The sequence below is a fragment of the Pleurodeles waltl genome, chromosome 7, assembly GCF_031143425.1.
Source record: "Pleurodeles waltl isolate 20211129_DDA chromosome 7, aPleWal1.hap1.20221129, whole genome shotgun sequence".
In the NCBI taxonomy this organism is placed as follows: domain Eukaryota; kingdom Metazoa; phylum Chordata; class Amphibia; order Caudata; family Salamandridae; genus Pleurodeles; species Pleurodeles waltl.
In genome coordinates, this window is record NC_090446.1 from 1,524,354,983 (window position 1) to 1,524,380,384 (window position 25,402).

The following is a 25,402-nucleotide window of genomic DNA, read 5'->3' on the forward strand; positions in this document are numbered from 1 at the left end:
TTTCTGCCGGGGGGGGGGGGTCGTCAGAGTTTAGTCTCTGTGGCCGCCTCGACTTGGCAGAAGTTTCAGCTTAAATTGGAAGAAATAAAGGCAGAGCTCCCTTTGGCAGGGGGAGTTCACGCACAAATGCGGCAGTTCAGCAGTAACGCCTGTTTGCAAACACCCCCCAGCCCCCCACTCCACTGCTAAAGTTTTGCGAAATTAAGAAACCTCCGATGGCATGTAATGTCTCCCTCTTCTCTTAACCTGAAGTTTGAGGCCGCGGCGCCCCAATAAAGCGGTTGTTTGTGCTTGGTGAATCTGGGGTACCCGTCCTCATGGCAGGAAACAGCTGGACACAGCCCACGGGGGGAAGAAGGCAGCGGCATCTGGGCAGATGTCGCCATAAAACCTTCTCAAAGCATCCATTGAGGTCGGGCCCTCCGCCGCCCCCGGGGGTGCTGCCTCTCTCCGTCGTCATTGGCTGAGGGTCCCGGGGGCTGATTGGGTGGGCCGGCCTGGGACAATCCTCTATTCTTTCAGAGGCTTGCATCACCCTCCCGTCTGGGTGCCTCCATCCCACCAACAGGACCCGTCATTGTCGAGCAGTGTGTGGCAGAGCAACTCCATCCGTCCCCTCCACCTGCCGCGCAGCCCTGCAGACCATGAGCAGCACAGCGGCATCCTGTATACTGACGCGCAGCAATGATGCATTGTGGGTGAGTGGGGGGGCAGGTGCCCGTGGGCGAGTAGAGGTGAGTGCACTTTGTGAGCACTGAGTGAAGGTGCACTGTGGGGGGGATTAGGGACAAGGTGCACAGTGGTGAGGATGGAGTGGGGGTGCAGGGTGGTCGAGTACTAAGTGGAGGTGCACAGTGGGCGAGGATTGACGGGGGGTAAACGGTGTGTGAGTGGGGTGCACGGCGGGTGGGTAGTGAATAGAAGTGCACAGCGTTGAGCAGAGTGGAGGTGCACAGTGTGGTTACACGGGTGAGGGGGTGCAAGGTGGTTGAGACAGTGGCGGTGCACAGTGGGTGAGGATTGAGTGGGGTTGCAGATCTGGGGTGCACTGTGAGGGAGCAGAGCGCGACGGTGCACTGCCAGTGAGTAGAGTTGGTTTGCACATGTGCACTGTGGTTGAGCAGAGTAGTGGTGCAGATCTGGGGTGCGCTGTGAGGGAGCAGAGCGCGACGGTGCACTGCCAGTGAGTAGAGTTGGTTTGCACAGGTGCACTGCGGTTGAGCAGAGTAGTGATGCACAGTGGGTGCAGAGTTGGGGCGCACTGTGGCTGAGCAGATCTGGGGTGCACTGTGAGGGAGCAGAGCGCGACGGTGCACTGCCAGTGAGTACAGTTGGTTTGCACAGGTGCACTGTGGTTGAGCAGAGTAGTGGTGCACAGTGGGTGCAGAGTTGGGTCGCAATGTGGCTGAGCAGATCTGGGGTGCACTGTGAGGGAGCAGAGCGCGACGGTGCACTGCCAGTGAGTAGAGTTGGTTTGCACATGTGCACTGTGGTTGAGCAGAGTAGTGGTGCAGATCTGGGGTGCGCTGTGAGGGAGCAGAGCGCGACGGTGCACTGCCTGTGAGTAGAGTTGGTTTGCACAGGTGCACTGTGGTTGAGCAGAGTAGTGGTGCAGATCTGGGGTGCGCTGTGAGGGAGCAGAGCGCGACGGTGCACTGCCAGTGAGTAGAGTTGGTTTGCACATGTGCACTGTGGTTGAGCAGAGTAGTGGTGCAGATCTGGGGTGCGCTGTGAGGGAGCAGAGCGCGACGGTGCACTGCCTGTGAGTAGAGTTGGTTTGCACAGGTGCACTGTGGTTGAGCAGAGTAGTGGTGCAGAGTTGGGGCGCACTGTGGCTGAGCAGATCTGGGGTGCACTGTGAGGGAGCAGAGCGCGACGGTGCACTGCCAGTGAGTAGAGTTGGTTTGCACATGTGCACTGTGGTTGAGCAGAGTAGTGGTGCACAGTGGGTGCAGAGTTGGGTCGCAATGTGGCTGAGCAGATCTGGGGTGCACTGTGAGGGAGCAGAGCGCGACGGTGCACTGCCAGTGAGTAGAGTTGGTTTGCACATGTGCACTGTGGTTGAGCAGAGTAGTGGTGCAGATCTGGGGTGCGCTGTGAGGGAGCAGAGCGCGACGGTGCACTGCCTGTGAGTAGAGTTGGTTTGCACAGGTGCACTGCGGTTGAGCAGAGTAGTGGTGCAGATCTGGGGTGCACTGTGAGGGAGCAGAGCGCGACGGTGCACTGCCAGTGAGTAGAGTTGGTTTGCACATGTGCACTGTGGTTGAGCAGAGTAGTGGTGCAGATCTGGGGTGCGCTGTGAGGGAGCAGAGCGCGACGGTGCAGTGCGTGTGAGTAGAGTTGGTTTGCACAGGTGCACTGCGGTTGAGCAGAGTAGTGGTGCAGATCTGGGGTGCGCTGTGAGGGAGCAGAGCGCGACGGTGCACTGCCTGTGAGTAGAGTTGGTTTGCACAGGTGCACTGTGGTTGAGCAGAGTAGTGGTGCACAGTGGGTGCAGAGTTGGGTCGCAATGTGGCTGAGCAGATCTGGGGTGCACTGTGAGGGAGCAGAGCGCGACGGTGCACTGCCAGTGAGTAGAGTTGGTTTGCACAGGTGCACTGCGGTTGAGCAGAGTAGTGGTGCACAGTGGGTGCAGAGTTGGGGCGCATTGTGGCTGAGCAGATCTGGGGTGCACTGTGAGGGAGCAGAGCGCGACGGTGCACTGCCAGTGAGTAGAGTTGGTTTGCACAGGTGCACTGTGGTTGAGCAGAGTAGTGGTGCAGATCTGGGGTGCGCTGTGAGGGAGCAGAGCGCGACGGTGCAGTGCGTGTGAGTAGAGTTGGTTTGCACAGGTGCACTGCGGTTGAGCAGAGTAGTGGTGCAGATCTGGGGTGCGCTGTGAGGGAGCAGAGCGCGACGGTGCACTGCCTGTGAGTAGAGTTGGTTTGCACAGGTGCACTGTGGTTGAGCAGAGTAGTGGTGCACAGTGGGTGCAGAGTTGGGTCGCACTGTGGCTGAGCAGATCTGGGGTGCACTGCGAGGGAGCAGAGCGCGACGGTGCACTGCCAGTGAGTAGAGTTGGTTTGCACAGGTGCACTGTGGTTGAGCAGAGTAGTGGTGCACAGTGGGTGCAGAGTTGGGTCGCAATGTGGCTGAGCAGATCTGGGGTGCACTGTGAGGGAGCAGAGCGCGACGGTGCACTGCCAGTGAGTACAGTTGGTTTGCACATGTGCACTGTGGTTGAGCAGAGTAGTGGTGCAGATCTGGGGTGCGCTGTGAGGGAGCAGAGCGCGACGGTGCACTGCCAGTGAGTACAGTTGGTTTGCACATGTGCACTGTGGTTGAGCAGAGTAGTGGTGCAGATCTGGGGTGCGCTGTGAGGGAGCAGAGCGCGACGGTGCACTGCCAGTGAGTACAGTTGGTTTGCACAGGTGCACTGTGGGTCAGCGGAAAGGCTTTGCGTGCTGGCTGCAAGAAGAGTTGCGCCGTGAGACAGTAAGGGCATTGATGCCCCTATGGGCGAGCAGAAAAGGGATGGGCGTCGTAGGCGAGTGGAGGGGCACTGTGGGTGAGGGAGGTGCAGTGTGCGCGCGAGTAGAGTAGTAGTGTGCTTTTAGGTGAGTGGTGCTCTACTGCGGGTGAGTAGAGTAGGGGTGCCCTTTAGGTGTATGTAGGTACACTGGTTGAGTGGAGGTACACTGTTGGTGAGTGGAGTGTGGATGTACATTGTGAGTACAGTGTGAGTGCACTGTGAGTTAGTAGAGAATGAGGGTGCACTGTTGGTGAGAAGAGTGGGGGTGCTCTTGGGGTGAATGGAGATTTTGCCGCATGAATCTCTTTGTGGATTCACTTGCTGTGCATTATTCTGCCATCTAGTGGTTGGGTCCGGTAAATTGTGTTCTAGTCCTCCCCTCCCCCAATCCCGGGGTGTCGTCAACCACCATTTGGTGCTTAGTCCATCCTCTGTGTGATGTCAGACGGCATCCCAGAAGTTCCTTTGCGTGGCCTCCATCTTCACATTCTTTTTTCCGCTGTTGGGTCTGGAAGCACGAAGGAGGAGCTCCGAATTTTTTTTAAAACAATATTTTTTAAAGGGTTTTTCTAAAAAAAAAAAAAAAAAAAAAAAAAAAAAAAAAGAATTCAGACTGTTGAAGAAGACAATGATACCAGCAAGTGGAGAAGGGAGACCTTGCCGCGCCCCACCGAGGGATGCCGCCGGGAAACAGCCTCATGCCCCATTGGGGGAAATCGCAGAAAAGCACACACGTACCCCATCGGGGACATCGGGGGAAGAAAGTGAACCCACCACCTACGGAGAATGAAGAGTGAAGGGGGCAAGTAAGGTCCATGGAAAATACCCCTTTTAAATTTTGTCCAAAGTGCCATCGCAAGTTTTTGAAAAGGGATCCCCCGAGGCCTGCTACCTATGCCTGCCCAAAGATTACAAGGACGAGGACTGTGGGGCCAGTGCAGAATTTGTGCCGAAAACACTAAAGGTTTGACGTAGACAAAGACTGGAACACAACACCATGTCCCAGAAGCAAGAGTCGCGCCGGCACCTAGGCCTCTCAGCGACAGAGAAAGGGCAATGTGGAGGAGGCTTAAACAGCGAGAAGGGGAGACTCGGACATCAAAATATTTGAATCACAAACTGAGAAGGTCCAGCCATAAAAGAAGGGGTTGAGGGATGCCAAGAAGAAAAAGGGAAAGCTGCCGAAAGGCATGGGACCGTAAGTCCTCAAACTACCAAGAACAGCCTCAATGCTGAAGACAACGGTGACTAAAGTTCAGCAAAGTCCAAAAGAGCCAAGCGGATCCCGACCAAAGGATACCGAAACCAGAAGGCATCGGCGAAAAATCGGCGAAAGCCCCTGAACTCAAGGGAGAAGGTGTGAGCTTCAAATACACCGGAGCGCACAACCCCCAAAAGGAAAGCTTCGATAGCGGACAAAGCAGACCCGGGGCGCACAAGAGCTTGAAAGGAAATAGAGAAAGCTTGAAACAGAAATGGCTGCTCTCAACCAGAGAAAAAAGGAATTTGACAACTCGAAAAAAATTCTGCCCTCTAGAGAAAACCTTGACAACTTTGGGGGCGGAGGATGCCAAATCGGCGCTGGAGGCAGCAGTGACCCCTGAAGCACACAAGGAAGAACAAGAAGAGTTCTTTGAAGCAGACAGGGCTTCGATTCTATCCATTTCGAGGACACATGGCCGGATCTCAACATTGATTCACCTGAAGAAGGCATAGAAAATTACCCATCAAGGCCATCTCCACCGGATGACTTGGCCATGTACAACAGCCTGGTGAAAAGGCTGCAGACACCTGTGGGCAAAGGCTGGAAGAGGAGGAGAAGGAGGGATGATGCTTCCTCCTAGAGACACTGTTGCCGTCCTAAAAGTGAAATCTTTACTTGCCCATGCTGCCAGGCTTTCCTGGCTCGGGGTAAGGAGGCCTCTAGGGAACCAGCCAACGCAAGGGCACTCTCACCCAGAGTAGAGAAAAAATAGACACTCCACGTAGGTCCCCAAATACATTAAGGCCAATGTCCCCGCAGACACCATTATCGTCACCACTGGAAGGAAGAGAAATAACGCACTCACCTCCATGGGTCCACCACCTGAAAAGGAAAGTAAGAAACTGGACCTAGTGGGAAGGAAAATGAAAAGAGTGCCGCCACGCACTGGAGAATAGCCAACTCCAATGCCCCCATGAACTGCTACGGACACCAGCAATTGCAGGAAATTGGAGACCTCATGCAACACTTCCCAGAGCAATACAAGATGAGAGCCAACGCGATCATTCAGGAAGGGAGGGGCATCGCAAATACATGCCTAAAGTCAGCACTAGATTTGGCAGATACAGCCAGCAGATAGATCTGCACAGGTAACATCCTAAGAAGTTATGCCTGGCTCAGGATCTGAGGTTTCAAGCCAGAGGTTCAGGCATAAATAATAAAACATGTCCTTCACAGGGGATGCCCTATTTGGACAGGCAGTGGATGACACCCTGCCACAAATAAAGGACAATGTGACAGCAAGAGCAAGGGGGACTCTGCAGTTAAGGGGCAGCCCCATCAGAAGACCCACAGACAGAGCTCCTTTTAATACAGGGCAGCAACAAGTCCAGCAACAGGGGTCTTCCCTCAAGCCACATAACCACAGGCTTATCAACAGAGGCAGCACCTAGCAAGGCAGCTCTTTCAAGGAAGGGCAAGCGGAAAGGAACACCCAGCCAGGGCGTACCTAGTCCAGAAGAAGGTAGAAGCCATCAAGAAACAAACTTCCCTGTACCAGCGGGACTGTCATGAAGCTCATGGGCATGATGGCATCATGCATATCACTGATCCCTCACACAATATTATACTTACAACCTATCCAGGAATGGATCTGCAGCTATTGGTCACAAGCCACAGGGAACTGGGAGGATCTAGTGGTTCTTACAGCAAAAGCGCAAAAGGAGGTACAATGGTGGAACACAACAAACATAAGCATAGGGAGAGATTTCAAGACACCTGCTCCAACTGTGACCATTACAAATGACTCATCACACAAGGGCTGGGAGCTCACACCGGCCCTCTAGGACCGGGGCCTATGGAACGACTCGGATGCAGTGAGACACGTCAACTTCCTAGAACTGAAAACAGTCTTCCTACCCCTAAAAGCTTTCCTAGCACACTTGATTAGCAGAACAGTTCTGATACAAACAGATTATACAACCACCATGTTCTACTTGAACAAACAAGGGGGAACAAAATCCTTCACCCTGTCAAAGCTAGCCCAAGACATTTGACACAGGGTGATAGAGCACCAAATAATTCTCCAAACGATTCATTTAACAGGAGAACTCAACACAGAAGCAGACAAACTAAGCAGAAAAGAGAACAGCTCACATGAGTGCGGAAATAAAAAAGCAACAAGCCATCCAAAGGTTTTTCAACTCCTGGGGCACACCAAGTATAGTCTTGTTCGCCACAGCAACAAATGCAAAATGCCAACACTTCGCCTCCAGGTTTCCACACTCCGGTCAAAGAGGAATGCCCTCTCAATAAATTGGTCAAGGAAATTTGCATACGCTTTTCCTCCAATTTCTCTAATCCACAGGGGCTGGAGAAGGCCAGACACTCAGAGCAAAATCATCCCCATAGCCCCACAATGGGCAAGACTGACCTGGTACTCAGTCTACTCAAGATGTCTAGGGGACAGATGATCACACTGAAACCAGAGAAGGATCTACTAATAATCCAACACAGAGAAGTACATCACCCAGAGCCAGCTGTACTCAGCCTAGCAGTTTGGCTTCTGAATTCTTAGCATTCAGCCACCTACAGCTCCCTCCAGGGATGATGGAAATCCTGAGGGAGGCGAGGAAACCAAGCACACAAAAATGCTACACACTTAAATGGAAAAGATACATCGATTGGTGCACAAACAACAATAGGATGGACTAAAGGACACACCTGGACACACTACTAAAATACTGCACCCACCCGCAACACAGTGGCCTCACTTACGCATCAATAAAGGTACATCTGGCAGCAATAGTGGCATTCACTAGGGAAACAGCAGGATCAAGACTCTTTACATCCACAGTACTAAAGAAATTCCTAGAGGGATCAAAGAGAGTAGCAGCACCAAGATCAGCACCAACACTTATGTGGAACCTCAACACGGCGTTAACGCAACTGATGACTGAACCATTCAAACCCATGCACAAATCGTATCTAAAGTTACTTACTCTAAAGACAGCCTTTTTGATAGCAATCACATCGCTACGCAGGGTTAGCGAATTGCAAACACTAACAGTACAGGAGCCTGCTGGTCCTTAGAACTAATTCTCAATTCTTATGAAAGGAGTAACACAGTTCCACTGTTAATCAAAGCATACTACTGCCGGCTTTCTTCCAGGAACCAAAAACACCAGCAGAAATGCCACTCACATTTTGGATGTTCAAATGGCTTCAATGCACTACCTACGGGAGACCAAAGCACTTCGCACGGGAAACCAGCTTTTCATGTTATTTGCCAAAGCAAACAAAGGATGGCCATCAAACAAGGAAACCATCGCCAGATGGATTGTTGTCACCATCCATATTTGCTACACAAAAGCTGGGAAACATCTAACTGTGCGACCCAGAGCGCACTCAACCAGGAAGAAGGGTGCCACACTGCCATATCTGGCAAATGTACCCATCAAGGAAATCTACCCTGCAGCGACATGGGCATCGCCACACACCTTTGCAAAACACTACTGTGGACATTCAAACAAACAAGGAAGCACAAGTGGCACAGAAGGTACTGCAACTCCTATTTGCCAACTCATCCACATTTCACCACAGTCAGCCCAGAGAAGGGGATTCTGCTGTGTAATCGAATGCACAGCATGTGAATCCTAGAAAAAGGGTTCATGCTGCTAAACGAAATAGTTTCTGATGGATACAACTACCTGTGGATTCCTCACCTAATGAATACTCCCATGGCGCCAGCATTTGACGGAAATCTTCTTACTAGTCTCTGCACGTCGACGAGGACGTCACTCTAGCCCACGCGACGCCGTCTGACGTCATACAGGCAATAAGAAGTCCTCGCCGACGTGCCGATGACAGTTCCCTTTTTTCCGTGCATTCGAAACGGTTATCTTCGAGGGAGTTACTGTTACCTTCGTGGTTACAGTGTATTGTCTGCTGCGTAGTCTTCTCTGCGGTAACAATGTCTCAGAGGAAGTCGGGTTTCAAGCCCTGTCGAGAGTGTGGGGGCAAGATGTCAGTTACAGATCCTCACTCCGACTGTCTATGGTGTTTGAGCTCCGACCACGACGTCTCGACTTGCGATTCATGTCAACACATGAATCCGAAGGCCCTCAAAGAGCGCGAGGCCAAGTTATTCATGGCAAAGTCAAAGAAGAAGGAGAAACATCATAAGAAGTCTTCTTCGCCAAGGTCTCACCGGCGTCATCGAGACTCCCGGCGCCGTAGAGACTCACGACGCCACTCCAGCAAGGAGTCTCGTTCGAGGTCACCTTCGGCTCGGCGTCGGAGGACTTGGGAGGTCAGCCCCACGGTCACGCCGCATCCATCGACGCCGTTGCCCTCTCCGGCGTCACCGACTTCACCTGGTCAGGTGTCAGTGATTGAGGTGGTGCAGCCTCTTGTGTTTTCTCCGGCGTCGCAGACGTCGAGGCTGGCGTCGGGGTCGCCCTCGATCCAGGCACCCCAGTATCCGGCTTTTCCCACTCCTGGAGCCGATAGTACCGCGTTTCTTAATGCGATGTATACCATCTTTCAGCAGATGGCTCCAGGAGCTGCTCCGGCTGGTCCTTCGGGGCCCTTGGCCTTTTCGTTGGGTGATCCTGCGCCTCTTCGGCCGGCACCCTTTATGCCCTTTCTCCCTTTTGGGAATGTGGGCTCGGCGCCGGTGGCCGCTCCGGTGGCTTCGGATGTTTCGGCCCCGGAGGTTGCCCCTCCGTCGAAGTCAGGATTTTGCCCTGTGACTCCGGTTGGTCCATCGGCTCCTGCCTCGGCGCCGAAGCTGCCTGTGGCGCCGGACGCAGCGTCAGATGCTTCTGGAGATCGGCGCCGTTCTTCGACGTCGGCGGAGGCCATGTCGACTCCGCGTATCGAGGAGAGACTTCATTCGAGGAGGCGTGCTCTCCGTCTTTTAGAAGAGCAAGAGTACCAGCGAGTCCTAGAGGAGGGAGAGATTGAGGACTCTGGAGACGGACTGCATGGTCTGGATACAGCCAGTGGGCTGGACACTTCCCCTGAGTGGGACCTTTCATCTCCAGGGGAATATACGGAGGAGGCTGCTTCCTTTCATGCTGTGGTGAGGAAGGCAGCGAGCTTTTTGGACCTGCCTTTGCCGGTGGCAGAGGCAAAGCAGAATTTGCTGACAGAGGTATTGCATCCGGCCTCTGCTGCAGCTGAGCCTCTCTTGCCATTTAATGAGGCTTTGCTGGATCCTGTGTTGGAGGTGTGGAAGAAGCCGGTGTCTTCCTCGGCCGTTCATAGGGCTGTGGCCAGGAGGTATCGAGCTGCACCATCTGACCCTGGCTTTCTCTCTAGACACCCTACGCCGGAGAGCTTGGTGGTGCAAGCCTCCTGTTCCTCAAAGTCAGCGCCTGGTTCCTTCCCGACGGTGCCTGGAGACAGAGACTCCAAGAAACTGGATGCGCAGTCCAAGAAAATATTTTCGTCATGCAGTTTGGCGTTGAAGGCCACCAACGCCACGTGCATTCTGGGGAGGTACATCCATGCGCTGATGGATGATATTTCGTCTTCATTCACGGAGCTTCCCCAGGGTCTTTTGGATGTGGTCTCGGACGCCCAGGCTGCCGCGACCCAGATTATCCAGTCTGGGCTGGACACGACCGACTCGGTGGCCAGGGCGATGGGCACGGCTGTGGTGGCAAGAAGACAGGCCTGGCTCCGAAACTCAGGGTTCTCTGCGGATGTGCAGTCGACCCTGCTGGACCTCCCGTTTGATGGGGACAGACTGTTTGGAGCCAAGGCAGATTCAGCCTTGGAACGATTTAAGGAGAGCAGAGCCACAGCCAAATCGTTAGGACTGCAAGCTCCTTCTTCCTCTGCCTCTTCTAGAATTTTCAGGAGGTTTCGGGGATTTGGGCATGGCTCTTATTCCTCTTCCTTTCGGGGGAGGTTCCAGCAACCCGCCTCTTCCCTCCCCTATAGGTCATTTAGAGGGAGGGGGAGGGGTGGGGTCCGTACCAGAGGAGCCTCTCAACAGCACTCTGCCTCTTCCTCGTCCTCTGGAGGGGTGCAGCAGGGGAAGCAGCCTTAGGCTTCCACCGTTTCCCACTCACTCCTCTCCTGTAGGGGGAAGATTACAGCGTTTTCTCCACAAGTGGAAGTCTATCACAACGGACACTTGGGTTCTCGGCATTGTGGGAAAAGGCTACGCCCTTCCCTTTCGGGAGTTCCCGCCCCTCATCCCGCCCCGCCCATCTTATTGTTCAGAAGAACACCTCCTGTTGCTAGAACAGGAGGTTCAAGTCCTCCTTTCAAAGGGCGCGGTAGAGTTGGTCCCAGAGCAGGAAAAGGGTCGAGGTTGTTACTCAAGATACTTCCTGATTCCCAAAAAGGATGGTCAGTTGAGACCAATCCTGGATCTGAGGATCTTGAATTGGTTCCTCAAACAGGAAAAGTTCAAGATGCTGACCCTAGCACAGGTGCTTTTGGCGTTGAACAAGGAAGATTGGATGGTGTCTGTCGACTTGCAGGATGCTTACTTTCATATCCCGATACTCAAGTCGCACAGGAAGTATCTCCGGTTTGTGGTAGGGTCGCAGCACTATCAGTTTGCGGTCCTCCCGTTTGGTCTTACTTCAGCACCTCGAGTCTTCACAAAGGTGATGTCAGTGGTTGCGGCGGAGCTCAGAAGGAGGGGGATAGCAGTATTCCCTTACTTGGACGACTGGTTGATCAAAGCCAAGTCCCCGGAGCTTGTGTCGCATCATCTGCAGTCAACAACCCAGTTGTTGTTCGACCTGGGCTTTTCGGTGAACGTGCCCAAATCTCACCTGGAGCCCTCTCAGCGCCTCCTGTTCATAGGGGCAGTACTGGATACAACATTGAGTCGAGCCTTTCCTCCGCCTCAGCGGATTCAAGATATTCAGGAATTGGTTCCAATGTTTCGAAATGGAGCGGTAGTTCCAGTCCTCAAGGTCCTTCGTCTGCTCGGTCTGTTCGCCTCCTGCATTCTGTTGGTCACGCATGCTCGCTGGCACATGAGGGCTCTTCAGTGGTGCCTCCGAAGGCAGTGGTCTCAACACAAGGGAGATTTAGAAGGTACTGTCAAGATCTCCAGAGATGCTGCTGTGGAATTGAAGTGGTGGATTGCGGGCAACAATCTTTCACAGGGGAAGCCGTTCGCGCAGTCGCCACCAGTGGCCACGGTAATAACGGATGCCTCCACCCTAGGATGGGGAGCTCATCTGGGGGATCTGGAGATCAAAGGGCTTTGGTCTCCAGAGGAACAGGTGTTTCATATCAATCTGTTGGAGTTACGGGCTGTACGTTTGGCTCTCAAGGCCTTCCTCCCATCCCTTCGTGGTCAGTCGGTACAGGTCCTGACGGACAATACTACCACGATGTGGTACATAAACAAACAGGGAGGAGTAGGGTCGTACCTTCTCTGCAGAGAAGCTCTTCGGCTATGGTCCTGGGCAAAGGACCATCAGATTTGCTTGGTGGCAAATCATCTGGCCGGGGTCTTGAATGTACGTGCGGACAGTCTCAGTCGCCAATTCTCGGCAGACCACGAGTGGCGTCTCCATCCAGATCAAGTCTGTTTAATCTTCCAGATGTGGGGGTTTCCTCGGATAGATCTGTTTGCCACTCGGGAGAACGCGCATTGCCCGTTATTCTGCAGCCTCCAGTATCCGATGCAGGGAGCGTTGGGAGACGCGTTTCAGATAACCTGGTGCGACCAGTTGCTTTACGCGTTTCCCCCCATACCCTTGATTCCTCGAGTGTTGAGGAAAATTCGCCAAGACCGGGCCCAAGTCATCTTAATAGCTCCGGATTGGCCAAGGAGGGTATGGTACTCCGACCTTCTCCAACTCTCACTGTGCCCTCCGCTCCGTCTCCCTCTCAGGGCAGACCTCCAGTCGCAGGGGCAGGTTTTACACCCCAACCTCCAGAGTCTGCGCCTACATGCTTGGAGATTGAACGGGGCAACCTGAGTTCCTTCTCTCTCCCGCCTGATGTAGTGGATGTTCTCTTAGCGGCCAGGCGACACTCCACTAAATCTATCTACGCTAATAGGTGGTCTAAATTTGTTATGTGGTGTGGAGAGAGACAGATTGATCCCTTACATGCTCATCTGTCACATGTTTTGTCTTTTGCACTGTCTCTAGCGCAGAAAGGTTGTGCAGTAGCTACCATTAAGGGTTATTTGTCGGCCTTGTCAGCCTTCATTTGTCTTCCAGACCAACCATCGTTATTTAAATCCCCTATTGTTCTCAGATTCTTGAAAGGTCTTCTGAATCAATATCCTCCAAAACCATTCGTTATGCCTCAATGGGATTTGTCCTTGGTCCTGACTTTCCTTATGGGGTCCCCTTTTGAGCCTATGCATTCTTGCCCCTTAAGGTATTTGGTTATTAAAACAGTATTCCTGGTAGCTATAACATCTGCAAGGAGAGTGAGTGAGTTGCAGGCCTTATCGGTTAAACCCCCTTATATAACGTTTTATGGGGATAAGGTGGTGTTGAGGACCAAGGCTGCTTTCCTTCCGAAGGTTGTTTCACCCTTCCATTTGGCTCAGACAATCACTTTGTCCACGTTTTATCCTCCGCCTCATCCTTCAAAGGAGGAAGAAAGACTACATCGCCTGGACCCAAAAAGGGCGTTGAGCTTCTATATCGACAGAATGAAGGATATCAGGCTGGAGGATCAGCTGTTTGTCGGATACGTGGGCAAGAGGAGAGGAAAGGCAGTCCACAAGAGAACACTCTCCAGGTGGGTTGTTCTTTGCATTAAAATCTGTTACTCTTTGGCAAAGAAGGATCCGCCTGAGGGCATTAGAGCTCACTCCACCAGAGCTAAGTCGGCCTCTTCGGCCTTGGCCAGGGGTGTTCCTGTGGTTGACATCTGCAAGGCCGCAACTTGGTCGTCCCTTCACACTTTTGTGAAACATTACTGTTTGGACTCTGAGGTCAGAAGGGATGGTCATTTTGCACGGTCAGTGCTGCAGGATTTCTTGGTTTGACCATTTAGGCACCCACCGCCGGGCGTGGTACTGCTTTGGGACTCTATTCATTAGGTGAGGAATCCACAGGTAGTTGTATCCATCAGAAGAACGAGTTACTTACCTTCGGTAACGACTTTTCTGGTGGATACATTAGCTACCTGTGGATTCCTCACGGTCCCACCCGCCTCCCCGTTGCCTTTTTAGTCTCTCCAAGCAATCCTTGAGTGTGCTCCTTTTGGTCTTCAAAGTTGCAATACATTTTGCATGTATGATATTTGTATATATGTGTATATTTATATATAAATCTATATATATATTGGGTATATACATGATTCGTATGTATGAATATATTTATTTGTTTAAAAAAAAAAAAAAAAAAAAAAAAAGGTTATATTAAATCTACAGCTATTTTATTGCAATGTTGTGTGATTTACAATATTAAGAGATGTTGCTTTGCTCTTTCATTGCATTGGGTTATTATTATTATTCTCATGCACGTAAAAAATGTTGGTACTGTCATCGGCACGTCGGCGAGGACTTCTTATTGCCTGTATGACGTCAGACGGCGTCGCGTGGGCTAGAGTGACGTCCTCGTCGACGTGCAGAGACTAGTAAGAAGATTTCCGTCAAATGCTGGCGCCATGGGAGTATTCATTAGGTGAGGAATCCACAGGTAGCTAATGTATCCACCAGAAAAGTCGTTACCGAAGGTAAGTAACTCGTTCTTCTTACATGTAGAAGTAGTTTTGCACTTGAAGGGTTTTCTGGATTCACATACGACCCATGCGCCTCCCCTGAAATGGGATAAGAAGCAAGTGGGTGGGAGGACAAAAAAAATTATGAAGATGGAGGCTACACACAGGAACTTCCGTGGCACCGTCTGATGTCACACAGAGGATGCACTAAGCACCAAACGTTGGTCGATGACACCCCAAGGCGGGCTGGGTGGGGGATGGGTGAACTAGAACCAACTTTCCATACTCAACCACTACATGGCGGAATAATGCACAGAATGTGAATCCAAAAAAAACTCGTCAAGCTGCAGAACTACTTTTACAGGTAAAAATACATTTTGTTCCCTGGGTGAGTAGAATGTGTTGAGCTGCATTATGGTTGAGTAAAGAGTGGGAGTGCACTAAAGGTGACTGGAGTGTGGAGGTGCACTGTGGATGTATATAGGTTGGGGGTGCATTGTGCTTTGTGGATTAGCAGTGGTGCAGTGTGGGTGTATGTTATGTTAGAAGGATTTCTATTGAGCCAAAATCACTGCAAAGGAATATTGAGGTTCATAGGACTCTTAGAAAGGACAGACAGACATAGATACAACAAGTTCTAGAACAGAAAGAAAAGGAAGGACTGGTGCTGTGTTGATTTTCTGCATCAGTGCGTGGGGTTTCTCCTTCAGGTCACCACCTTACACTTCCAAGGGCCCAGGGACTGGAGTTGGCAAGTCATCAGAAGGACCCAGGTACTGGCAGGTGAAGTCTCTGCTGTCCCCGAGACTTTTTAACAGGAGGCAAGCTCAGTCAAGAACCTTTGGAAGCAGAATGTAGAAAACAAAGACCTGTCCTTTTACTCCCAGGACAGAAGCAGCAAGCATCAGGCCAGCACAGCAAAGCAACAGGCAGAGTGGAAGTCCCTCCTACAACATCCAGCTCTTCATTCTGGCATATGTGCTCTGTGCAGAAGTGTTCTAAAGTTGCATCCTCGGAGGTCCAGTACTTTTTCTCATTTCTGCCTTTGAAGTAGGCACACTTCAAAAGGAAATTCTGTGTAGTGCACAAGACCCTGCCTTTCCTGCCCTGGCCCCAGACACACTCCATGGAGTTGTAGAGTGCTTTGTATAAGGACAGGCACAGCCCTATTCAGGTGCAAGTGTCAGCTACTCCCACCACTCTAGCCGAGGAAGACCCATCAGGATATCCAGGGCACACATTAGCTTCCTTTGTTTGACTGTCTAGAGTGAATACACAAACAGCCCAGCTGTCATCCTGACCCAGATGTGCATTTCACAGCCAGGCAGAGAAATGTTAAGCAAGAAAATGCCCACTTTCTAAAATGACATTTCCCACCCTACAATTCAAAAACAAACTTCACCAAAAAAAGTATATTCAAATTGTCTGTTCAGAAACCCCAAAACTTTACATCTCTATCTGCTCCCAAGGGGAAATTACACTTAAAAGATATTTCAAATCAATACCCCTGTTACCCTATGGTAGAGATAGGCTTTGCAACAGTGAAAATCGAATTTAGCAGTATTTCACTATCAGGACATGTGAAACACACCAGTACATATCATATCTTTTAAATACACAGCACCCTGCCCATGGGCCTGCCCTGGGCCTACCTTAGGGGTGACTTACATATAGTCAAAATAAAGGTTTGTGCCTGGCAAGTGGGTGCACAACAGGTCGATATGGCAGTTTAAAACTGCACACAGACACTGCAGTGGCAGGTCTGAGCCATGTTATAGGGCTGCTCATGTGGGTGGCACAATCAGTGCTGTAGGTCCACTAGTAGCATTTCATTTACAGGCCCTGGGCTCACATAGAGCACTTTACTAGGGACTTACTAGTGCATCAGATATGTCAATCATAGGTAAACCAATTACTAATGCCATTTAAATAGAGAGCACTTGCGCTTTAGCACTGGTCAGCAGTGGTAAAGTGCCCAGAGTCCTAAAGCCAGCAAAAATGAACTGCAGCACACAGTCAGAAACTGGAGTTCAGAGCCAAAAGGTTTGGGGATAACCCTACAAAAAGGGTCATTTCTAACAGAACCCGAGTCTGAGTTGAAGTGAGTAAGATTGATGGATTGACTTCTATCAGTAGGAAAAGCCTGGAATCGCTGCAGGGCCATAGAATGAATATCTATCTAATACGTGCGTTGGAAAAGTATAGGGGCAACAGTGGTGAATCTTGTGAAATCTAGCAGAGTGATGGTCGCCAGTCTGCACTTATCCAAGCTGCACCTGATATCATCAGTGGCTGCAAACAATGCAGTTTTTGTGCTGTGGAAAGCCCTGAACCGACTGAGAGGGATCTGATAGATAGTTGCATTCCAGATAGTCAACGGGGCATAAATATATTTTTTCCTGGACTTAAACTGGATAGGGAAAGAGCGGAGGGATGAGCAGATGATTTTTTCAGTAAGGGGAGAACCTTAGCATGTTTCCAAGCTGGAGGGGTGTCTGCATTAGAAAGGGATATATTAAACAGATCTGTTCGAGAGACACTGAGAGAACTGGTTTTAGTAGAATGATATGTGGTGGCTAGCAAATTCTGAGCTTATCGCACATATCGCAGTTTCCACCTCTTGCGTTGTAAACCGCTAAACCAAGCCAGACAGCAAATTGCATTGGGAGTGGGAGCCGTACGGAGGTGGCAGTGTATGTTAAGAGGGGTTTGGGTGGCTGAATCAGTCTAGTGGCTTCTGATTTTATCATGGAAGAAAGTAAAATGAATGCTACAGGGTGCTTGTGATCCAGGGATTGCTTGGCAGCAAACAGAGGGATGATTACATTATTTCACTATGTTAAAAATTTCACTAGAGTAATGTTTGTTTTGCTCAATGTGTGATGCGAGATAGCTATGGTTTAACATACAAATATTTTTGTGATAGGCTCTGAAAGCCATTTTGTCAGTCTCTAGCTTGGAGAGAGGAAGTTGAGGTTTCCTAGGATGATAACATTGTCATATATGATGGTATAGAGGGCCACAGTGTTCGCTAGAGTGGTGTGGAGTGGAGTGGAGTGGCGGTGCAGTGTAGGTTAGTTGAGTGTTGCATAAGCACTTGAGTGAAAGCTGGCATTACACAGAAAGGTATGATCTTCTCTCACGCGCTGTGTGCCACTGGCCCTCTGTAATCTTTATGTCCTTTTGTATTTGTGTCTCTGCCATCTAGGCTGTGGGTGCATTCAAATCAAGTTTACGTTATCCTCTCACACACTACTTTGTCTCTTCCCATACAAAACACCACCCTCTTGTGCCTCTCCTGTATGCTTTGTAAGTCTTAAACCAATCTTTCTCCCCATATACTGCAAATTTTGCCAGCCTGGGTGTAGGAAAGTGCCACTGTTGGCATGGTTACCCCTCCCCACCACTTTCGGCCTAGTGTTGATGCCAACTTTGATTGATAGTGGGCTGAGACCCTGCTAACCAGGCCGCAGCCCCAGTGTTCTTTCCCTAAAACTCTACCTTTGTTTCCACAATTGGCACTACCCTAGCACACAGTTAAGTCCCTTGTAAAAGGTACCTATGGTACCAAGGGCCCTGTGGCTAGGGAAGGTCGTTAAGGGCTGCAGCATGTATTATGCCACCCTAGTTGACCTCTCACCAAGCACATACACCCTGCCCTGCAGCCTGTGTGTGCTGGTGAGGAGACATACAGTCGACATGGCACCCCTCTCGGTTTCATGCCCACAAATCACTGCCTGTGGCATAAGTAAGTCACCCCTCTAGCAGGCCTTACAGCCCTAAGGCAGGGTGCACTATACCACTGGTGAGGGCATAGCTGCATGAGCACTATGCCCCTACAGTGTCTAAGTCCATTCTTGGACATTGTAAGTGCAGTGTAGCCATATTAAGTATATGGTCTGGGAGTTTGTCATTACAAACTCCACAGCTCCATAATGGCTTCTCTGAATACTGCAAAGTTTGCTATCAAACTTCTCAGAGTAGTAAAGCTACACTGATGCCAGTGTAGGATTTATTGAAAAATGCACACAAAGGGCATCTTAGAGGTGCCCCTGTATGTTAGCCAAACTGCTAGTGTAGGACTGACCAGTCTGTGCCACTTTCAGACACTTTTCTGACCACATGAGGTGAGTGCCTTTGTGCACTCTGTGGTGAGAGATAAAGCCTGTCCTGGGTGGAGGTGCTTCACACCTCCCCCAACAGGAACTCTTAACACCTGGCGGTGAGCCTCAAAGGCTCAATCCTCAGATTCCAGTCCCCCAGGGCACTCCAGCTGGTGGAGAGGCCCACCTCCTGGACAAAGCCCCACTTTTGGGGGCAAGTCCGGCAGGAAAATTAGGGAAAACAGGGAGGAGTGACCACCCCAGCCCAGGACCACCCCTAAGGTGACCAGAGCTGAGGTGACCCCTCCCTGCAGAAATCTCCATCTTGGTTTGGAGGACAGGGACCAATAGGATTAGGGTTGTGCCCCTCCTCCCCAAAAAGAGTGGGCACAAGGAGGGTGTAGCCACCCTCAGGGACAGTAGAAATCTAGGATTTAAGGACCTCCTGGAACCCAGCTCACCAGATTACTGGTGACCTAACAAGAAAAAGGAGGACTGCTAAGTTGAAACCCTCAGCAGAGAAGAAGGAAGAAGACAACTGCTTTGGCCCCAGCCCTACCGGCCTGCTTCAAAGAACCTGCAAAAGACCAGCAATGCGTCCAGCGGGACCAGCGACCTCTTCCCAACCCCAGTGGACTGCCCTGCACCCAAAAGGACCAAGAACTCCTGAGGACAGCGGCTCTAAGAAAACCTACAACCAAGGACTCCAACCTCACTCCGGATGCGTGGGTCTTGACCCCTCTGCACCAGACACCCATGGCCCGTGTCCAGGTGGTCCACACAGCAAGAGAGGGTCCCCAGGCGATTGCGAGCAACTGCCCACCCTGGGTTGACCTCTCCACCCCTTCACGACGACGCCTGCAGAGGGAATCCCGAGGACCCCCTTGACCGCGAAGCTCCGGACAAAGATATCCATCGCCTACGGACACAATGCACCCGCAGCCCCCAGGCCTTTGATAACCTGACACCCGGTGCCTCTACATTCAGCAGGCGGCCCTCCCCCCTATCCAACCGGTGATATGCCCAAGACACCCCCCGGACCTCACCTGCAGCCTCTGAGTAACCCGAGGTCTCCTCATAGATCAGCATTGAAAACCCGATGTCCTGTTTGGACCCTGCACCCAGCCGCCCCTGTGCCGCTGAGGGTGTGTGTCTGGTGCCTACTTGTGGCCCCTTCAGTGCTCTTCTGATCTCCCAACTCCCCCCCCTACCCCCCAGTCTGCCCTCTGAGCCGCGGGTACTTACCTGCAGGCAGGTCTGGTTCCGAGTACCCCCTGTCTCCATTGAAGCCCACGTTAAATCTGCTCAAATTTGACACCGACCGGTCCTGTGTTGCTGGTGGTGGGTGTTTGGGGTTAACTTGAACCCCAACCGGTGGACCTCCTAAAACCTGGAGACTGAAACTGTAAGTGTTGTACTTACCTGTAAAACTATCAAACATTTCTCCCCCACCCCCAGGAACTGTTTCTGAAAATTGTACTGCGTCCATTTTTAAAGCAGATTATTGCCAGTAATTAAAAAACTGTATTATTTACCTATTTCAAACAAAGTACTGTCGATACCTGTGTGAAATACTAACCTTTTAAGGTACTTACCTGCAACTTGAATCTTGTGGTTCTAATAATAAATTAAGAAAATATATTTTTGCTATATAAAAACCATTGTTCTGGAATTAGGTCACTGAGTGTGTGCTTCTTTTATTGTCTGTGTGTGTACAACAAATGCTTTGCACTACTCTCTGATAAGCCTAACTGCTCGACCACACTACCACAAAAGAGAGCATTAGTATTATCTACTTTAGCCTCTCTTAAGCTTCTGGGGAACTCCTTGACTCTGTGCAAACTATATCTCACTTTGATATAGTATATACAGCGCCAGCTTCCTACACTGGGCCATTGTTCTTTGGAAGTGCCCCCCTCGCTATCTCTCTCTCCCTCCCTCACTTCCCCCTCCCCCACGTCCCCCCACCCTTACTTCCCCCTCCCATCTGTCTGTATGTCTGTGCTTTGTACCCCTCACCCAGCCCTCTCTCCCTGAGGACTCTGCATTCTGTCTGTGTCACTGTGCTTTGTAAAGTTCTTCCACCACACCTTCCCTTTGGACTGTGCTTGTTTTGCGGTGCATGTCTCTTCCTCCACACACTTCCCCTTGGACTGTGCGTCTGCATGGAATGTGTAAATTTTCCACCACACTCACTCCTTGGACTGCACATTCTGTCTGTGTGGGTCTGTGTTTTGTAAACCTCATTCAGTACATGCTGTCTGCTGTACACTTAGTGTACGGTTTGAAATCATTGCAGAGCTCTACTGGCACGCTCTCTTGCAGCGCCTGTGCATGTCCCTTGCAGTAGTGTTCATTCAAACACTCTTTCAAATCATGAACCCTCTTCCCGAGCACTTTACTTTCTCTGTATATAAAGGTTCTTGCCTTCAGGTGTGTGCAGTATTTCCCTGCATTTTGCAAGTCTACTTAATGAACTGTTTGGCCTTTTTTGATTGCATAGTTCCAGTTTCTCCCTTTGTACCCACTCCCATCCCCTTACTATTGACTTTAGAGGAGTCTGTGCCCCATGGCTCTGTCTTCCTCTTTTGCCTGTATAGCTCCTGTAGGTTTGGCAGAACAGTCGGTAGGAACCATACCAAGTGGTTAATCTGGACCAGTCTCTGACAATAAAAATAAATGATTTGAGCATTGCTGTGCAAGCTCAGTGTTTAGCTTGATACATTGCTGAGGTTTTTCTTTTTACCCTACTTTAAGGGTTGCTGTCTTCAAGGCAAAACCACTCTCAATCTCGGTACAGTCCATAATGCTGGCTTCAACCCACCCCTACCGGGCATGCTTCAAGGTAATTCGCACCTCACAACCAGCTGTCTGCTACCAAGCGGTAATAGTTGGAGGGTATTGGCTGCAACTTGAAACTATCATGACTAAGAATGAGATGATATGAGCCGAGCTTGTGAAAAAGTTCTGGAGCATCTGGTCCCAACTAAAGATCCTAGACTGGAAGTGGCTTGGGACATTGTTGATGTAATTGAACATTCTGTACAGGACTTGAGGGAATGTGTGTCTTGGGAACATAAATCAGTTAAGATAATATATCAGCAAATTTAAGGGGTCAAACGATAGACCCCAGTGAGGCAAGTGGTATATGTGACATAAGAAAGAACAGAGAAGGTGGTTATTTCAGATGTAAAAATAAAACACATTTGGGTGACTTCAAATATTGATCCTGCACAGGTGCAGATATACTTTACCACAAGGATGATTTCGCTAGAGTCTGCTCAGCCAGAATTGATCTTAAACAAGGGGTGAGGAGCAGGTCAAGGGAAGAAGAGGATGAAGCAAGTAATTGTGGCAATTCTGTCTTGTAAGTGGAAAGACATGATAACCTAAGCATTGTTGTAAGGGTCTCCATAATAGTTAATATTGTATTGTAATCGTATGTTCGATGGCATCTGTCGCTGTAGATACGCATGTTTTGCAATAGCTCGCCATCTGGTGTTGGGCCGGAGTGTTACAAGTTGTTTTTCTTCGAAGAAGTCTTTCGAGTCACGGGACCGAGTGACTCCTCCTTTTGTGTCCATTGCGCATGGGCGTCGACTCTATCCTCGATTGTTTTTTTTTAATCGTATTTATATAGCGCTTAATACCCCTGACGAGGCGTCGAAGCGCTTTTCGGTGAGTAGCACGCTACTCCAGAACCCAACAAGAATTAGTGATGGATTAGTATCGGGAAATTATGAGTACAGTTTTAGTATTAATATGAGTTAATTTGAGCCGCGGATATGAGAGTTTGTTAGTTAACACCTTTTCAGAATAGAGCTGCAACCACAACATCTTTCAGGCTATATTAGTGTAAGTAGGTCTGTGCTAGAATTGAGCCCATGTCAGAAACAAATTGACATAAGTAGACTATCATCAGAATCTCATTTTATTTACTTGCTGTTTTATTAAGATCAAACTCAAGCCAACAGAGTGCAGTTCAAAGGATGGTGTAAGAAATGCTAGACAATTTATATTACAGTGTTGGTCAGAAATTAAACAGATTACAGTACAAGGAGCATATAATGTAGCTAAGGAGATATATAAATAAAAAGAGGTAACTTGGTTAGCAAAAGACAGTAAAGATACAGCACCATATGTAAACAGAGAGCAACAATCTGCGTATAATACATTGGTCATGCAGGCTGTAGCCTTTTAGCAATAGATGACTCCCTATTAAAAGATAAGGATGAGCGACTGTAGGGTAAGGCCCTGAATAACGGAGGCGGAGAAGGTTAAAGTGCATGCAGAGCAGCCAAAATGACGTGCTATGCATTTATAACAAACATACTGAAGCTGAATGAATCTGAGGTGCTGCACATTGGAAACCAAGTGCAGAACACGATACGAGCATACAGCAACTTCCAGGCCATCGGGAGTAAGCATTCAGAAGCTGCCCCTGGTCAAGAGTGGGACGTTGAGTGTGAAGGTTTTTGTCATCGGGTAAAAGAGGATAGTAGCTCTGGGCGAGTGCTATGCCAGACTAGAGGCTGACGACAACCAGGCCAAGAGAGTGCTGTTTGTATCACAACCTGGATCATGTTTGGTGGGTTGGAAAGAACAAGGATAATTTAATATCGTTTTTGAGCATAACCACCTGGAGCAAGTTTTGTTCAAGTCCAGATTGCTGTGGGTTGGACAAATTGAGGAGATGAGAGCGAAGGCTCCAGGTTTGGTTGGGGAAAATAATGCAGTTTTGAGTTAGGAACACTCAAGAGATTTCAGCACAAAATAAATGTGAAACAACATGCCATACACTAAGTTTGGAAGGGACCTTTAGGCTAAGAGGAGAGTTGAGGTGGAGTTATACAAAATGTGCCAATTATAGAAGAAATAAAAGGTATATCATCGTATGTAACCTCTACTGCAACATCTGGGTTGATCACCTACCTCTTCTGAAAATTACAGAAATGTTGATTACCTTGAAAAAAGCACAGTGTTTGTCTTTAGACATGTCTGATGTGCCATCAAGTTGAGGTGCAAGAAAATTCTCATAATTTTACTTAGTCACTCTGGAAGACACTTTTTGCTAAATGTAAATGCAGTTCGGTCTAGCTTCAGTCTCTGTTGTGTTTCAGAGAAGGATTGGGGGGCTGTTGAACGATGAGTGGAGTAGCGTTCTTACAGGACAGTAGATTTGTGATAGGTACGTTGCGGAGTATGATGTGAGACCGGACCCAGTACTTGATGTCTCCATGGAGCGGGATTTGTGTGAGTAATTAGAGTAGACTGCATGGGGTATCATGTGTCCCAAGAGGGGGTAAGGGGAAGTAAACAAGACCTATGGGGGAGGCTCCTGCTAATAAGAAGAGCAGTAACGGTGGAGAGGGACGTAGGGATCTGGATGCAGAAAGGGTTTGAAACTAGGACACACTCATCAGTTCCTGAGCACAAAGCTGTTTTTGTGTGAGAGAAGTTAGGGGTTCCAGACCCACATGAGGGGGTTCCACATCCCGTCATCCCCAATGCACACGTATCCAAGCACGAATAAACAAGCCTTCTTACTTAAGTGTGTGGAACACACTGGCTATTTTAGTATGGAATTAGAATAAATGATATAAGACAATTTCTATTTTTTGTATATTTTAAGGAGGAGGGGCTGTAGATGTAGGGTTCTAGGACTGTACACAGTCTAATGTGATGTAGTTTATTTTGTCATCATTTCCACTAAAAACTCTGTGCAGTCAGTTGCTGCCTGTTGCAGAGAGCTGACAGTGCTTCATTACTTTGTCACTACTGCATCCCGAAGTTGATGTTGCTACTTCAAACAGGTTGAATCCAAGTTCTCACTGTAATCACAGCAAACTCCAAACACACCTCCATCCAGCCTCCAATATACCACCTTTCAGCTGGGGCTCGGTGCATTTTCTTTCAGCCTTTCTCCAATTCACCACCTTTCAGCTGGGGCTCAATGTAGCTTCTCACACCAATCTCACAATACACCTTCTTTCAACCAGCCTCCAGTGAGCCATCTTTTAGCTGCAGATCAATGCACTTTCTTTTATTCTTCCTTATTACCCCTTTCCTTGGTGGCCCAATGCGCCTTTCTTCAGAGCCTCCAGTACGCCAGTGTTCATCTTGCCTCCCATACACAGTCTTTCTACTGGGGGTCAGCACACCTCCTTTAATCCTGCCTTCAGTTCCTCTTCTTTCAGCTGGGGCTGAGCATGTCTTCTTTCACCCAGCATCCACTACCTCTTCTTTTCTGCTGCAACTCAACACACCTTTCTGCCAGCCTCCATTACACCTTCTTTCTGCTTTGACTCAACACACAGCCTTTCAAGCAGTCTGTAATACACCTCTTTTCAGCAGCGGCTCACTGCACTTTCTTTCAGCTGATGCCTCATCAATCTTCTCTGTGCTTGTGCTGAGCACGCATACTTCTAACTCACTTACATCCAAGACCCCTAATTCCAACCCACTCCACATGCTGGCCACGTCTCTCCTTACTGACATACAGTAAACATCCTTCCTAGTACCATCACCTCCCCATCAGGACAGTTGCATGGCATATCTGGCTTTCTTTCAGTGGCCTGGTGCACTTGTTGTCTATGGCATGCAGACTGGATGAATGGGGAGATGAAGTATCTGCAGGGGTGGATCTTCTGCGTGGGCAGTGGCCCCTGGAACCTTTGGCCATGTCTGGGGTGGCAGTGGATGCCCGTTGCTGATTTTCTCAACTTGTAACTTACTATTCTGTTTTCTTTCAGCTTAACGATTTCTACAGACGAGGAGAAAAGGCGAGTAGAAAACACTGCATGTTTGTTGTAAATGTGACCGGTGCACTGAGGGAAGCATCAGTGGTTGGAAAGACTGTGTTGCCTCATCCTGACGCACGGAGACCTCTTCCTCCCCCTCTCGTCTTTCCATCCATTG

At 49.7% G+C, this 25,402-nt stretch overlaps 1 protein-coding gene across 9 annotated transcripts in view; it reads left to right on the forward strand.

Annotated features, from left to right (window-relative positions):
• The window catches only part of ARHGEF1 (Rho guanine nucleotide exchange factor 1), a 579,253-nt gene that overhangs the window by 248,753 nt on the left and 305,098 nt on the right, over window positions 1-25,402 (forward strand). For 7 of the 9 annotated variants that reach the window (XM_069201362.1, XM_069201364.1, XM_069201365.1 and 4 more), the window contains exon 9: window positions 25,237-25,266. In XM_069201362.1, the coding sequence (XP_069057463.1) occupies window positions 25,237-25,266 (30 nt within the window). Of the gene's footprint in view, window positions 1-581; window positions 699-25,236; window positions 25,267-25,402 lie in introns of those variants that run through there. The other 2 variants (XM_069201370.1, XM_069201369.1) reach the window with 2 other exon arrangements.